Genomic DNA, 15,470 nt, shown 5'->3' with positions numbered 1-15,470 from the left:
ATATATTTATTTTCAATTACATTAATATTTGCTCCCATTTCATTATTTCTTTCCTTATTATTCTTTTTCTAACTTCCTAAGCAGGAAACATAGCTCATTAATTTTATCCCTTCTTTTCTATTAGCATTAAGGTTATGCATTATTTTCAAAGTGCCATTTTACCACAAATTTTGATATGTATTATTTTCATTCATTAACAATTTTAAATATTTAAACATTTTTACTGTGGTCTTCTTTGGCTCATAAGTTTATACATGTGTTTTGGAATTTCTACAAATTTTTGTTATTGAATTTAAAAATTGATTTTAGAAATAGAGAAACATCGATTTTTTTGTTCCATTTACTAGTATTCATGCATTCATTGGTTGATTTTTTTTTTTTTTAGAAAGAAGGGAGGGAGGGAATGAGAAACATTGATGTGAGAGAGAACCATCAATCAGTTGCCTCCTGTATGCACCCTGATCGGGGATCAAACCCACAACCTTTTGGTGTATGGGATGACACTCCAACCGAGCCACCCTGTGAGGTTCCTGAAATATATGCTTTAGAAGTTTATTTAGTATTTGATTAATCATTGGTAAATTCTCTTGGCTTTATTTTTTTACTAGAGGCCTGGTGCACGAATTCGTGCACAGGTGGGGTCCCTCTGGGTGGCTTGCAGGGATCGGGCCGAAACCCGCAGTCCAATGCCGCCTGCAGCTCCTACCTGCTGCTCCCGCTCATCCCAGGCCCACTGTGCCTGCCATGGGCTTGTGCCCAATCAGTCCCCTTTGGGAGAGGCTTGCACTGCTGCAGCAGCGCTCACCAGCTGTGAGCCCTGCCTCTGGTGCCCTCCCAAGGGGAGTTGCCTGCGGGATTGGGCTGAAACCGGCTTTCCAACATCCCCAGAGAGGTCCCAGATTGCAAGAGGGCACAGGCCAGGCTGAGGGACCCCACGGGTACACGATCGATTGGGCTGGGGAGGGTCTGCAGGAGAGGTCCAGGGCATGTCCGGCCCATCTCGCTCAGTCCTGATCTGCCAGACCTCAGCAGCAAGCTAACCTACCGGTTAGAGCATCTGCGCCCTGGTGGTCAGTGCACATCATAGTGACTAGTTGACCAGTTGACTGTCTGCCCCTTGGTGGTCAGTGCATGTCATAGCAAGCAGTTGAGCATCCTTAGCATATCATTAGCATATTATGCTTTGATTGGTTGTTCTGCTGTTCAGTCTACAGTGGGGCCTTGACTTACGAGTTTAATTCATTCTGTGATGGAGCTCGTAACTCAAATTACTCGTATGTCAAATCAAAAAGTGAACGAGACACGTGATGCTGGGCTGATGTTGTGGCATCATTGTGACGTTCGTTCGCTGCACCAACTAGCGGTGGGGTATCTGAAGCTGGCTCGTAACCCGAATTTTAGCTCGCAACTCAAAGCAAAAAATTGGACAAGAGACAGCTCGTATCTCGAAAAACTCGTTAGTTGGGACACTCGTAAGTCAAGGCCCCACTGTATTTGCATATTACCCTTTATTATATAGGATTTCATCATCTTGTTGTATGATTGTTTTAGGTTGGTTTTTTTCTTTCAACACATTGAAGATATCCCTCTGAATTCTGGTTATCAACTTGCTGTTGACATATTTGATGTCAATCTAATTGTCATATCATTATAGTATTCTTTTTTTCCCTCCCTCTGCTGCTTTTAAGATCTCTTTTTTTAAAAAAAATATTTTTATTGATTTCAGAGAGGAAGGGAGAGGGAGAGAGAGATGGAAACATTAATGATGAGAGTGAATCATTGATCGGCTGCCTCCTGCACACCCTCCACTGGGGGTCAAGCTCACAACGCTGGCATGTGCCCTTGACCAGAATTGAACCTGGGACCCTTCAGTCTGCAGACCGATGCTCTATCCACTGAGCCAAACTGGCTAGGGCTAAGATCTTTGTTTTTGATAATTTGTAATTTGACTATGTATGTGAATATGGATTTCACTTTATCCTTTTTGGAATTCAATGTGCATCTTGAATCTGAGAATTCCTACCTTTCAACAATTCTGGAAAATTCTCAATCATTATCTTTTTGAATATTGACCATCCCAAATTGTTTTCTGTCTTTATGGAACTCAAGTATTTATTTATTTATTTATTCATTCATTTTTAATGTATTTTTATTGATTTCAGAGAAGGGAGAGGGAGAGATAGAAACACCAATGATGAGAGAGACAGTGGACTGGAGAGAAAGAGAGAGAATGAGAGAGAGGAGAGGAGGGTCTTTTAATATTGTCAGTGAATTTATTCCTATTTTAATTTCTTGTTCTGAAATTTTACTATTATCACTGTTCTAATTTCTTGAATACATCCTTCTTTCCTCTCAGGATATTACAGTTCTTGGAAGTTTTCTAATTGATAGTTGCTTTTTGTTTAGATCTACTTTTCACAATCCAAGTTTCCTTCAACTTCGGTTATCTTTGGCTGTCCTTATTGAAAAGTGAAGAGCTAAAAACCTGTTTGGAAGATCTGTGTACATGAAAGGGCTTAATGACTGGCATACTCCCACTCAATATAGGGGGATTGGTGGCCATTTAGCTTTTTTCCTATCAAGAGTTTAGCATGGTCAGTGTGGCACAGTGGTTGAGTGTCGACCTATGAATCAGGTCACGGTTCAATTCCTGATCAGAGCATGTGTCTGGGTTTCGGGCTCAATCCCCAGTGTGGGGGGTGCAGGAGGCAGCCAATCAATGTTTCTCTCTCTCCCTTATCCAAAATCAGTAAAAATATATGTATTTAAAAGTTTAGTTTTTCCACAGAAGGATCCTCCAATTCCTTCTTTGTGTGTGCAAGTGTGGCCGTTCATTTGTCAGAGCTGAACAAGGAGGAGGTAGGGATCTCATTTATCCATTATGTAAAATTGTACTTAATCCCTATTTTCTGTAAGGTATTTCATCCTAGTCTAGTAACCCTGAGTCAGACGTCTACTTTTTCCTTTTTTAGTTGAATTACTATCAGAATAACTTCTGCCTCCAATTTGAGAGGCTGTAATGTAAAATCCTATTCAACTGAGACACACTCACATAAATTTTATTAAGGCCCTTAAATTAAAATTTCTTGTTTTAGAGGATTATTCTTCAAGTTCTAAACACAACAATAAAATGCAGTGACTGGAAAAAATGTAATAACCCCCTCCAAAAAATGATTTTTAGAAATCACTCTTTCAATGAAAGGGTGTGCTTTTTATTTCCTATAAACACATTTTATTTTTCAAACTGTCACCTCAAGAGCACCTATAGCACTTAGTAAACCTAACTCATTTGTATATGCAATCTAATCCTAACAACTGCCTTCTCAAATGTAATAGAACTCTAACACAAAAGGAAGAGGAATACAAAAGGAGGGGAGAAAACACAGGGATAAAACAGGAGAATAAAACTATAATGTGAATTTCATTTTCAACAAAGAGAATATCAACAAGGAAAATGAGATCTTGATTTATGAGTTGAATCTAAATAATTCCAGTTCTTTGTTGTATTAAACAGAAACACAATGCAAACCATGGTTTCTGCAATAAGATTTTTAAAAATCTAACAAAAATCTGAATGAATGTAACAATATGGCTAGACCAAAAAGAAAAAAAAATCTATCACACAATAATCACTGAAGATCCCACAAGTTATAGAAAACATAAAGGAACTTTAATATTCAAACAGTCAGGGCAAAAAATACTGGATTAATGACCCATTAAGTGTGAGTCACATCAGGTTCTTTACAGTACCAGATGTATTTAAAAATAAAATTTGAATGCATATTGTAAAGATTAAAACCATTTTTTAAACTTTTAATTTCTTTTCTTGATACTAATGCCAGTAAGTTTAAACTAAAAAAAGATCTTTAAGTGATTTAACATTCAGAGTAAGATTTAAACCAAAAATAGCAACGTTCCTAAATACGAATTTGTTCAGTAGTAACCTTTTCATCATGAATAATACCACTTTTTTTTCCAGAAAGTAGTCAATGTACATTTTAAGATTTGTGCAATAAAAAAATATACTGGCTAATAAAAAGTGTTACTACTTGAGATCGTCAAAATGAAAGAAAAACTATACTTTTGCTTATTTATGCCCAAATAATTTACCCTGAACTCCACAGATGTGTAGTAAATATTTCTGAAACAGTGAAAAATAAAGGTCCTAAAATAGAAACATAAGCCAGAATAATTTAAAAATAGTTTCCTGATATTTTATTTTTTGAGTTATTTCACTTACACTGCTTTTGGTTGCATGCCCTGATCTGTAGAAGTTAACAAGGAAATAAAATTTCCAAGTATTTAAAAAATTTACTCATCTTTCATAAAGCAACTTTTAATGTAGCAACACTTAAAAATACACAGTGACTTAATGAAACATTAGTACAACTGCATAGAATTGAGCTCCAAAGAATTATATACTAGTGAGTTGTCTTTCCTGGGCTCTGGTTTACAAGAGTATTGGCTTAGAGACCAGCTTAGTCACTTGTTCCCCTTTAGGAGAAACAGGCCTTTTCTGTTCCTAAATAACGTACTAGGAGCTATCTGAAGCTCTTAAAAACAACTGACCATCCAAATATGTATACTGGGGCCCTTTCCCTTTGTGAGTCAAGGAAGGGAGTTTGTGACTTGCACTGAAAACAAAACAAAACTATTCTAAGAGACTCTGAAATGTACTAGAAATTTAAAAAACTAGAACAATGCTATCAAAGATTAAATCTCTTAATGCTCGGAGCCACCCCAAAATATAATAAAATGGGGAACTCCAGGAAAACAGGTACCAAAAGAATCAAAATAATGATTGCACTGAGGATTCTCCTCTTTGAAGGCTGTTTAAGGAGGTAGGATTTTAAAGGTTTTTTTGTTTATCTTTTGGCCTCTGAATATTTAAAAAATGCTTTGCCCGGCTGGTCCTTCAGGCTAATTTTGGCGTTCACAACGAACCCCAAGCCTGACCTAAGATATTCTACAGTTTCACAGCTATTATCTGTACATATTAAAATTAAGTTGATTTACTCTTTTTGAGTAAATACAAACTAGAAAATGGCAAATTAATATATTCCTTTACATACAACTTTGTCTAAAAATTCTCGAAAAACAAGAGCAGATGACTTTGTATTCAAAGACTACCAAAGTGTGTATTTGATAATCACATGCAAACAACTTAAAACCTTACAAATCTCCTGTCAACTCTGCATGATACCTTTAAGAAGGAAATGACATACAAAGTTTGCTAACTGTGCAAAATATTAAACTGCTAAAACATTTTACATAATGAAATAATACATGTAAATGTAAAAGTTGACACATGAAATTAGCACAGTTCATAAGAACTTATCACATTTCAGAGATTTTTTTTAGTAACAAGTTTTTTGTTTTTATATTTTCTGGTACACAACAAAATTTATCACAGAAGATAAAAATTCTTTTAAACAAAGTCAACAGGGAGTTCTTGAGGCACCTTCTCATATAAAACACAAGATGAATGCAATTAACAATCCATCTGAGAAAAGTTTTCAATCTAAGTGAACATTTGTTTTTCCATTTAAGTATATTATACAGAACTTTAATAAGGCAAGACAAATTTGTGAAAAAAAATGTAGATACAAAAATGATGTAAACTAATAATTTATATTAAAAAACCCCAAAGGGAAAACAGTGGAGATGGGATAGTTCAAACAAACATTTGTAAAAAGACCTAAAACAGAATTGTGCACAAGCTGAAGATTATAAAGAACTTCTAGACTCTGCACAGTTTTGGTTTTTCGTGTTTTGTTTTTATATCTTTATATTACATGTTTTAAATCATATCAGGAATGCAAACTAGAACTGCACGCTACTTTAGTGGAAAAAAGTTCAACATTGTGCAATTTTCTGCCTCTTAATTTTTAAAAAGTGGCAGCAATCCCTGCATTTGTGTTTGAAACAAGGATCTGAGAAACTTTATTAAAAAGGTAATGAAGGCAAAAATTGGCAGACATCCAGCATCTTGTTTCTTTTTAAAACAATATGGATGGTTAAGTAATTTCATGATTAAGAAATGAATGTTTTAAATAAATACATTGTATCTGACATTTGCACTAACTGATTTGATTAAATCTTTAAGTAAACAACGGCTTTACTACACTCTCTGTAGCCTCAAGCCACTGGCTTTAGATTCTGGAGTCCTTTTTCACTGGGTTTCATACCCTGCCACTCGATACCCTGCAGGCTGACTAGGCAACATGCTGCCGTTCTGTCCTGGAGGTGGTTGCATTCCATAATTTGGTCCCATCCATGGCGCAGAAGTCTGTGTCTGACTGGGAGAGCATGTGAAAGAAGCAGAGGGGAGGGAAATCCACTGATTAAAATGAAAGGTAACACCAAGAACAAATAACATATAGAGAGGAAATATACTTTTTCTTTAGCTCAGAAAAAGAATTATTATGCCAAGGAAAGCAAAGGTACAAGCATCCTCACAGGTTTAATTTGTACAGCTTAATCTTGTTTGTTTAATTACAGCTAAGAAAATACCCTTAACCTGTAAACATTTATCCCCTTTGACCTCAGGAAAAAATTCATCTTTCATCTCAGGAAGAAATACCATACAACTGGGTTGGACATATGGTGAACAAGCCACTTCCTGAAATAAACCTGACCATTTGATATGATAAGACTAGCACTTATATTACTCAAAGAAAAAAGTAAAACGATTATTAGCATATGTAAGCACATAAATTTTTTCAATATTATAAATACAAGTTTCTTTTTTTAAAAAACACTGTAAAGTATTTTAATCTTTACTTTCTCAGATTGTGTTTCAGAAATTTAAGTAAAACTGCATAATTCAGGGTGTATAAAGAAGCTTCCATGTAATAATAAACCCTTTTACACAGAAAAAATGAAGAACGAATAAAACAACTAGCAACAAAATAATTGTATTCAAGAATGGCCAAGAGACCATTAGTCACATTACTTATAATGTTGGTTATACCTCAAGGCAACATATTTCTAGGCAAAACTTTAAAGAGATATACCTAAAACTATAAATTAAAAACTATTCTAGCCCTAACCGGTTTGACTCAGTGGATACAGCATCAACCTGGGGACTGAAGGGTCCCAGGTTCGATTCCGGTCAAGGGCATGTACCTTGGTTGCGGGCACATCCCCAGTAGGGGGTGTGCAAGAGGCAGCTGATCGATGTTTCTCTCTCATCGATGTTTCTAACTCTCTATCCCTCTCCCTTCCTCTCTGGAAAAAGTCAATAAAACATAAAAAAACAAACAAACAAACAAAAAAACTATTCTAAACTAAGTCCTTCAAAGGTTAAAGCTATGCTTTGGAAAGAGGGCCACGCTTCCTACTAATTACTTAAAATCTCTTAAAGTTCTTGACATTTTCAAAGGCTAATAATAAATAAAAAGAGCTAATATTCTTACTTAAATCCTGGCTGGTTCCATGGCTGGCCATACATTCCATATGCAGGTACTTGCCAACCATTAGGCATATACTGGCCAATTTGTTGCGCATTTCCATACCACTGGCCCCATTGGCCATAAGGTTGTGGATATCCAATTTGATTCTGCTATTAAGTAAAATTATAACAGATAATTTAGTATTATTTGAAGTTATATGTCCTAATATACTACAAATAATATACATAGCCATACCAAATAGGGCCATCAGTACAATTAAAATGAAAGGATAAACAAGAGTTTGGAAAGTGACTGCTAAAAAAAAAAAAGTGAGGTTATATTACTATAACTTGACACAATACTCTGAATAGCATATTCTTTGTAAGGCAGTGGATAATGTTCTGGTAATAAATATTAAATTCAGTATAATGTTTAGTGCTTTATAAACTATTCACATGACTGTTTCCTTTAGATAAGGAAGATACAAAGATTATTTCTACATTCAGTTTTCTTACTCCTATCTTAATGCTCCATTTACAATTCCCTCATAGAAATCTTTGTGGGATCAAGTTAACCACTAAAGCTGCCTGGAAAAACAAAAGCAGCAAAATGCCAAGGCCCTAAACATAAATATAACTACATTTTTATTTCAATCAAGTCAACAATGTTTGTGAATTCTCCATATAATATGTGAATAAATCTACCAAGTATTAAGAAAAAATTTAATACCCTGTTAGGTTTGTCGGAGCATTTTAAAATCCACTGTGTATGAGTCAATTGAGGCGGTCACATTCATCATGTCACCACTGCAATCCATGAGCCACCACTCTGGAACTATAATACACGTAGGATGAGCCCTTATATACTATCATTTTAATATGCACTAGAAACTTATTAACATGGATTATAAACAATTTCATTCTAAAACAATATATATTTTTTAAAAACAATATTATTAGTATTAGCCCAGTAATTACTTTGCAAAGTCAAGAACCTTCTCACCTGTTGCACGGGATTTATCATATCAAGAGTTTCTTTGCCCCAATAGCATTTCACAACATGACCTTCAATAGTAGTTCCATTAACAGAAACAATTGCATGTGCTGCACTTTCATGGGAGTTGAATCTATTGAAAACAATATTAAGAATCACCAATATAAATTGTTTAAAAACTTAAGAATAAAACATATTTTTTAAAATCAAGTTGAGCCCAGCTGGTGGGGCTCAGTGGTTGAGTAGTGACCCATGAACCAAGAGGTCACCAGTTCAATTCCTGGTCAGGCACATGCCAGGTTGTAGGCTTGATCCCCAGTAGGGGATATACAGGAGGCAGCTGATCAAAGTTTCTCTCTCACTGATGTTTCTATCTCTCTATCCCTGTCCCTTACTCCCTAAAATTAATAAAAACATATTTTAAAAAAATCAAGTTGAGCCAGGCAATTTACATAAAAGAATCAATAAAATGGCATATTCTCCCCCACGCCCCCTTCAGATCCTGTAATTCTGGAGAAACTTCTTTTAACAGAGGATGTTTTACTGGCTTTGTGTTGAAAGATGGGAACTATTAAAAAACAGTGGCAGATATGCTAAATGCTAGAGAAAATTTTATTTCTTTATAACCGAAGTAAATTTTTAAGAAAAACACTAAGTTAAATATATAAAAATAATTTTGGAGAAATTTTTTATAAAGCCACCCCTACCGAACAAATGAATATCCTTTATCTGGAAAGACTCGAATTTCCATTATTTGTCCAAATGGTGAGAAAGTCTGACGCATTAATTGTTCTGTTAGACAAAAACAAAACACAAAAACACACCCATTAAATGATATTAAAATCCACAAATATTAAGCTTTTCGGTTTAAAAATTAACCTCAAGATGCCATACAGGTAAAGCCCCCATACCTGTTAGCCCAGAAGTGACACCTCCACAATATACAGTACAGTTGCTTGGACTAGACTGATTTACGACCTCATCATATGACAGCTGTTTGGTGTTTGCTGGGGATGGAAAGATTTATATTTTTAATTAAATAAAATGTTCAGAAAGAGAAATGCAGTATTACTAGTAACTACACTACTGTAATAGTAGTTATCTACCTTGAACAAAATACTTATATAATACACATTATATTTGATTGATGATTAAAACCTCCCCCAAGACTGTCTTTAAAATTACTCAATATTCTCTATTTAATAGGAGACTTCACATTAGAGATAATATTTACTATTTGTAATTACAAAAATGAAAACTAAGTACATTTTAGAACAGTAGTCTTGATTTGCTTCTCATCTATTTCTGCAATAAGTCTCCAGGAACAGCTCTAATATTTAAAATCTAATGTATTTTCCTCCAAAATTCCACATTTCCTTTTCTTCTCCAATACACCTACACTCATATGTACTCTTTGGAGCTGGAGGCTTTCGGGTTGCCCAGTTAGTTCTGATTTGTCTTCCTCCGAGCCACTGGCCACCCATCTGTTGAATGGCGTTTTCCGCATCCTGTTCCACACAACATTAGAAATGACAAAGAAGACATTATTAGTTGATGTTAAACTGTTAGCAGTAGAGAAAACTCAAGTTTGCTTTTCACAAATGTTTTTTGACTGAAAATGCTTTACGAGATACACAATATGTGATAGCTCACCTAAAATGCAATGGCGCTTTTAAATTATCTTTTTTTCATTTGGATATCAGACTTTGGTTATGTTAATCACCCGAAAAAGTCCAAAGCCCAAAAGCCCTTCTGAGGTAGCTATTATAAAGTTCATGTAACACCTTAAGACTATTATGGATGAAAATTTCACTTTATACAATCCAACAAGTAAATAAATATTGAACAGATATCATGTTCTGGACAGCAGGTTAAATGCTAGGGACATGTTGGTGAATAAGGCAGATGTAGTCTCTACTGCCATGGAGGTGACAAAGTAATTACAAATTGTATATGCTATGACAGAAACAAAACGCAGAGATAGAGATTATGGACCTGGGGATCTACTTTAGGCAGCATGATTAGGGAAGGTCTCTTTGAAATAATATTTGAGCTGAACTTGAGAGGAAAAGGAGCTAGCCAAGGCAAAACACCTGGGAAGAAAGTCCTGGAAAAGGGGAAAGCATTGTAAACTGTGTAAAGGCAGCAAAGAGACTGGATTGCATCTGAAAGAATGTGAAAGATGCCTAATTTCAGTGGAATCTAGTGAACAAAAAGGGTGCCAGAAAAAACTGAAAGATTTTAAGTAAGAGATGAGCATGATCTGATTTATGTTTTTAATATATCTTATTGATTTTACAGAGAGGAGAGGGATAGAGTTAGAAATATCAATGAGAGAGAAACATCAATCAGCTGCTTCCTGTACGCCCCCTACTGGGGATGGAGCCTGCAACCAAGGTACATGTCCTTGACCAGAATCAAACCCGGGACATGCCTAGCTGGTGTGGCTCAGTGGTTGAGTATTGACCCATGCGCCAAGAGCTAGCCAGTTCGATTCCCAGTTAGGGCACATGCCTGGGTTGCGGGCTTGTTCCCCAGTATGGGGCATGCAGGAGGCAGCTGGTCGATGCTTCTCTCTCATTGATGGTTTTTTTGTTTTGTTTTATTTTGTTTTTTTAATTTTAAATGTTTATTGATGGAAAGAAAGGAGGAGGGGAAGGAGGGAGAGAGGAAAGATGGGAAGTGCTTTTTCTTTTTCTTTTATTAAATATATTTTATTGATTTTTTACAGAGAGGAAGGGAGAGGGAGAGTTAGAAACATCGATGAGAGAGAAACATCGATCAGCTGCCTCTTGCACATCTTCTATTGGGGATGTGCCCGCAACCAAGGTACATGCCCTTGACCGGAATCGAACCTGGGACCTTTTAGTCCGCAGGCCGACGCTCTATCCACTGAGCCAAACCGGTTTTGGCTCATTGATGTTTTTATCTTTCCCTCCCTCTCCCTCTATATCAATAAAAATATATTTTTACAAAGGCCATTCTTAGTGCTAGAAGGAGAAAAACATTTTATAAGACTAATATAATATCCAGATTTTATTTTTTATTATTATTATTTTTTTAATATATTTTATTGATTTTTTACAGAGAGGAAGGGAGAGGGAGAGTTAGAAACATCGATGAGAGAGAAACATCGATCAGCTGCCTCCTGCACATCTCCTACTGGGGATGTGCCCGCAACCCAGGTACATGCCCTTGACCGGAATCGAACCTGGGACCTTTCAGTTCGCAGGCCGACGCTCTATCCACTGAGCCAAACCGGTTTCGGCCAGATTTTATTATTTTTAAAATATTTCTTTGATTTTAGAGAAGAAGGGAGAGGGAGAGATAAAATCATCAATGATGAGAGAGACTCACTGATTGGCTGCCTCCTGCACACCCTCTACTGGGGTTGAGCCTGCAACCTGGGCAAGTACCCTTGGCCGGAATCGAACCCGGGACCCTTCAGTCCGTAGGCCAACGCTCTATCCACTGAGCCAAACCAGCTAGGGCTAATATCCAGATTTTTAAAATGTTGGTGGTCAGAACTAGTACAGTAGTAGTGAATGTAACCTAAAGGAATAGAACTGGGATGGGGGTGCACAATGAATAAAAGGAGAGGAATCAAAGATAACTACTATATTCCTGCTTGGGCAGTAGGAAGGACAGTGTTAACATTTACTGAAATAAGAAGCCTGGGAGGGAGGAGCAGAACAAGTCTGAGGAAGAAAAAAAGAGCTCCACTGAAGACACATTAAGTAAACTTAACTGGAGATATAAAATTAGAGTCATGAAGAAAGACTAGGGAAAGAAAAAAGCATCCTGGAATAAAGCCCTGAAAAACAGCAAAATCTGAAAATTGAGTACGCCGAAACCGGTTTGGCTCAGTGGATAGAGCGTCAGCCTGTGGACTGAAAGGTCCCAGGTTCGATTCCGGTCAAGGGCATGTACCTTGGTTGCGGGCACATCCCCAGTAGGAGGTGTGCAGGAGGCAGCTGATCGATGTTTCTCTCTCATCGATGTTTCTAACTATCTCTCTCCCTTCCTCTCTGTAAAAAATCAATAAAATATATATTTAAAAAAAAAAAAAAAAAAAGAAAAAGTTGCCAGCTAAGGTGACAGAGGAGGAGTAGCTAGTGATGAAGAAATCTACAAAATTGTATTGTCACAGAACCAAGGAAGCAAAAGTCAAAGGTGAACCAGAAAACTAGTGTTGGTAGAGAGTGGTAGAGAACAAAAGCCAGCTTAGAATGAACTGAAAAGTAAATGGGGTAACCTGGCCAATGTTGCTCAGTGGTTGAGCACCAACCCATGAACCAAGAGATCACCGGTTTGATTCCCACGCAGGGCACATGCCCGGGTGCAGGCTCAATCCCCAGTAGAGGGCCTGCCTGAGGCAGCCAATCAATGATGTTTCTCTCTCATCGATGTTTCCCTCTCTATCCCTCTCTCTAAAAATCAATTTAAGAAAATAAGTAAACGGGGTGTAGCTTTGGTCTGCATGTGTCAAATGTGGGCTTCAACTAGAAAAAGAATAGGCAAATTCAAGGCTAAATGTCATTCTTGAGACACACAAACAGTAAATACATACTGTAGCCTCCCCTTATCTGTGGGAAATATATTCCAGGACCCCCAGTTTATGCCTAAAAATGCAAATAATACTAGGAGGACACAGTTGGATTCCCGATCAGGGCACATGCCTGGATTGCAGGCTCAATCTCCAGTAGGGAGCATGCAGGAGGCAGCCAATCAATGATTCTCACAAATCACTGATGTTTCTCTCTTTCTCTCCCTTTCTGAAATCAATAAAAATATTTTTAAAAAGCAAAAAAAAAAAAAAAAAAAAAGCACTTTATGGCTTTTCTTTAACATAGCTGAATTACTAGCATCACTACTCTTTTGAGGCCATATCTGAGTAAAATAGGGATACTTGAGCACAAGCACTGTGATACTGCTATCGTTGATAACTGAGACAGCTAAATGACTAGTGGGCAGGTTAAGTGTATACAGTGTGGATACACTGGACAAAGGGATGATTCATGTCCTAACTGGGATGGAGTGAGATTTCATTATGCTACTCAGAATGGTGTGCAATTTAAAATTAATGAATTGTTTATTTCTGGAATTTTCCCTTTAATATTTTCATGAATTTTCCATTTAATATTTTAGGCAGTGGTTGACCATGGGTAATTGAAACCAAGGAGAGTGAAATTACAGATAAGGCGGGGGGGGGGGGGGGGGCCCCTAATAAATTCTCTCTTTCTCTCCCTTTCTGAAATCAATAAAAATATTTTTAAAAAGCAAAAAAAAAAAAAAAAAAAAAGCACTTTATGGCTTTTCTTTAACATAGCTGAATTACTAGCATCACTACTCTTGTGAGGCCATATCTGAGTAAAATAGGGATACTTGAGCACAAGCACTGTGATACTGCTATCGTTGATAACTGAGACAGCTAAATGACTAGTGGGCAGGTTAAGTGTATACAGTGTGGATACACTGGACAAAGGGATGATTCATGTCCTAGCTGGGATGGAGTGAGATTTCATTATGCTACTCAGAATGGTGTGCAATTTAAAATTAATGAATTGTTTATTTCTGGAATTTTCCCTTTAATATTTTCATGAATTTTCCATTTAATATTTTAGGCAGTGGTTGACCATGGGTAATTGAAACCAAGGAGAGTGAAATTACAGATAAGGGGGGGGGGGGGGGGGGGGCCACTATTATATTCTCTCCCTTTCTCTCTTTCTGAAAATCAATGAAAACTTATTAACAACAAAAAAAGTCCCCTCATGGAGCATTTTATTAGCTACTCTTAAATTATCACAGGACTATAAAACAGGGAGATAATGAACATATCCTTTAGTGAGGGTGGTTAATTATCAGTGAAATGAACAAATGGCCGGTGAAAGAAAAGACTATTAAAACAAAATGAGTATTTTAATTCTTTACTCTTGAAGCACTGCACATGCACTTTTTATTGAGCTCACCCATTTGTTGAAAAAGGAGACAAAGCCATAGCCCTTAGATTTTCCTGTTGCCATGTCTTTTACCACTCGGGCATCTCTGAAATTAGAACAATCAGAAGTTTAGGTTTGCAAACTCTCCTGTGTATATCAAGTGAGAATTTCACACACAACTTATTTTCATGTTTCATCTTCATTAAAATGAACCTTTAATGCAAATTCACCTTTTATTCTATAAAATTTATCATGTATTAGCAAATGAGGCTTAATTTTATAAACATGCAAATCAATAACTTCTTAAATATGTATATATACATTGTACAAAAACTGCTTCCCATTTCAAAAAGTTTTAAACTTTTAAATATTAAGCATGGTGAAGACAGCTATTCAGATGAATTATTTAACCACTTACAGGGTTCACAGGCACATTAGATGAATGGCTTTCTTTATCCATGCAATTTATAACTTGCTATTTGGTACCATATACTACCTAATCATTAAAATAGAAAACTGGAAACTAAGAGAATAAAAAACTTGTATATTCCCTAAATTAAGTACATTATTTTCTCAGATCAATTCATACCCCCGCCCCCTTTTGGACTATTGGTAAACTTTGAAAACTTGACATTTTCAGAAATGCTAAATAACTGAAGAAAAAACTAGACACACATTTTAGTTTTAAATTATATATGATTTTATACTGAATTTTAAAATAGCAATCATGTAAGATTGATTGGAAACTATAAGATATAAGAGCAAAATCTTAAAAAGTCAGAAAGTAAAAAAGCACGCCAACATTTATCCACTGTGAACCGTAGCTTGTAGTTAGCCAGGGCAATTCTGTCCATTCTTCAGAGATACTCTGCAAAATAACCAGACCCCTATTATTTGAGATTGAGTAAAAAACCCAACCATGATAGCTAAAACTCCATACCTCAAAAAATTGGACTCAAATTGTGCTTCACAGGCAAATCTGCTTTTAAGTTAGCCAGGTATGTTACAATGCTTGTTCTCTCAGGACACATAAACAAAACAGGCACTTTCACAACAAAAACCCAAGTCAGAAAGCCATGCAATATAATTTTATATTAAAGTATACATAAGCATATTTTGATCAACTTCAAAGTGATTTATGAAA

The 15,470-nt window shown here is 36.3% G+C and overlaps 1 protein-coding gene across 10 annotated transcripts in view; it reads right to left on the bottom strand.

Moving 5' to 3' along the window:
- Positions 1–3,648: 3,648 nt before the first annotated feature.
- The window catches only part of TIA1 (TIA1 cytotoxic granule associated RNA binding protein), a 33,233-nt gene continuing 21,411 nt past the window's right edge, over positions 3,649–15,470 (bottom strand). For 3 of the 10 annotated variants that reach the window (XM_006092957.3, XM_023757425.1, XM_023757424.1), the window contains 7 exons: positions 14,357–14,432; positions 9,787–9,895; positions 9,299–9,394; positions 9,095–9,179; positions 8,397–8,520; positions 7,419–7,564; positions 3,649–6,299 (listed from right to left, as the gene is read on the bottom strand). In XM_006092957.3, the coding sequence (XP_006093019.1) occupies positions 6,173–6,299; positions 7,419–7,564; positions 8,397–8,520; positions 9,095–9,179; positions 9,299–9,394; positions 9,787–9,895; positions 14,357–14,432 (763 nt within the window). In that variant the 3' untranslated portion in view covers positions 3,649–6,172. Of the gene's footprint in view, positions 6,300–7,418; positions 7,565–8,396; positions 8,521–9,094; positions 9,180–9,298; positions 9,395–9,786; positions 9,896–14,314; positions 14,433–15,128; positions 15,195–15,470 lie in introns of those variants that run through there. The other 7 variants (XM_023757422.1, XM_023757423.1, XM_023757426.1 and 4 more) reach the window with 6 other exon arrangements.

Source organism: Myotis lucifugus, unplaced genomic scaffold (assembly GCF_000147115.1).
Source record: "Myotis lucifugus unplaced genomic scaffold, Myoluc2.0 scaffold_108, whole genome shotgun sequence".
In the NCBI taxonomy this organism is placed as follows: domain Eukaryota; kingdom Metazoa; phylum Chordata; class Mammalia; order Chiroptera; family Vespertilionidae; genus Myotis; species Myotis lucifugus.
The sequence above is the reverse complement of the archived record's forward strand: the minus strand, read 5'-3'. Positions and strand labels throughout refer to the sequence as shown.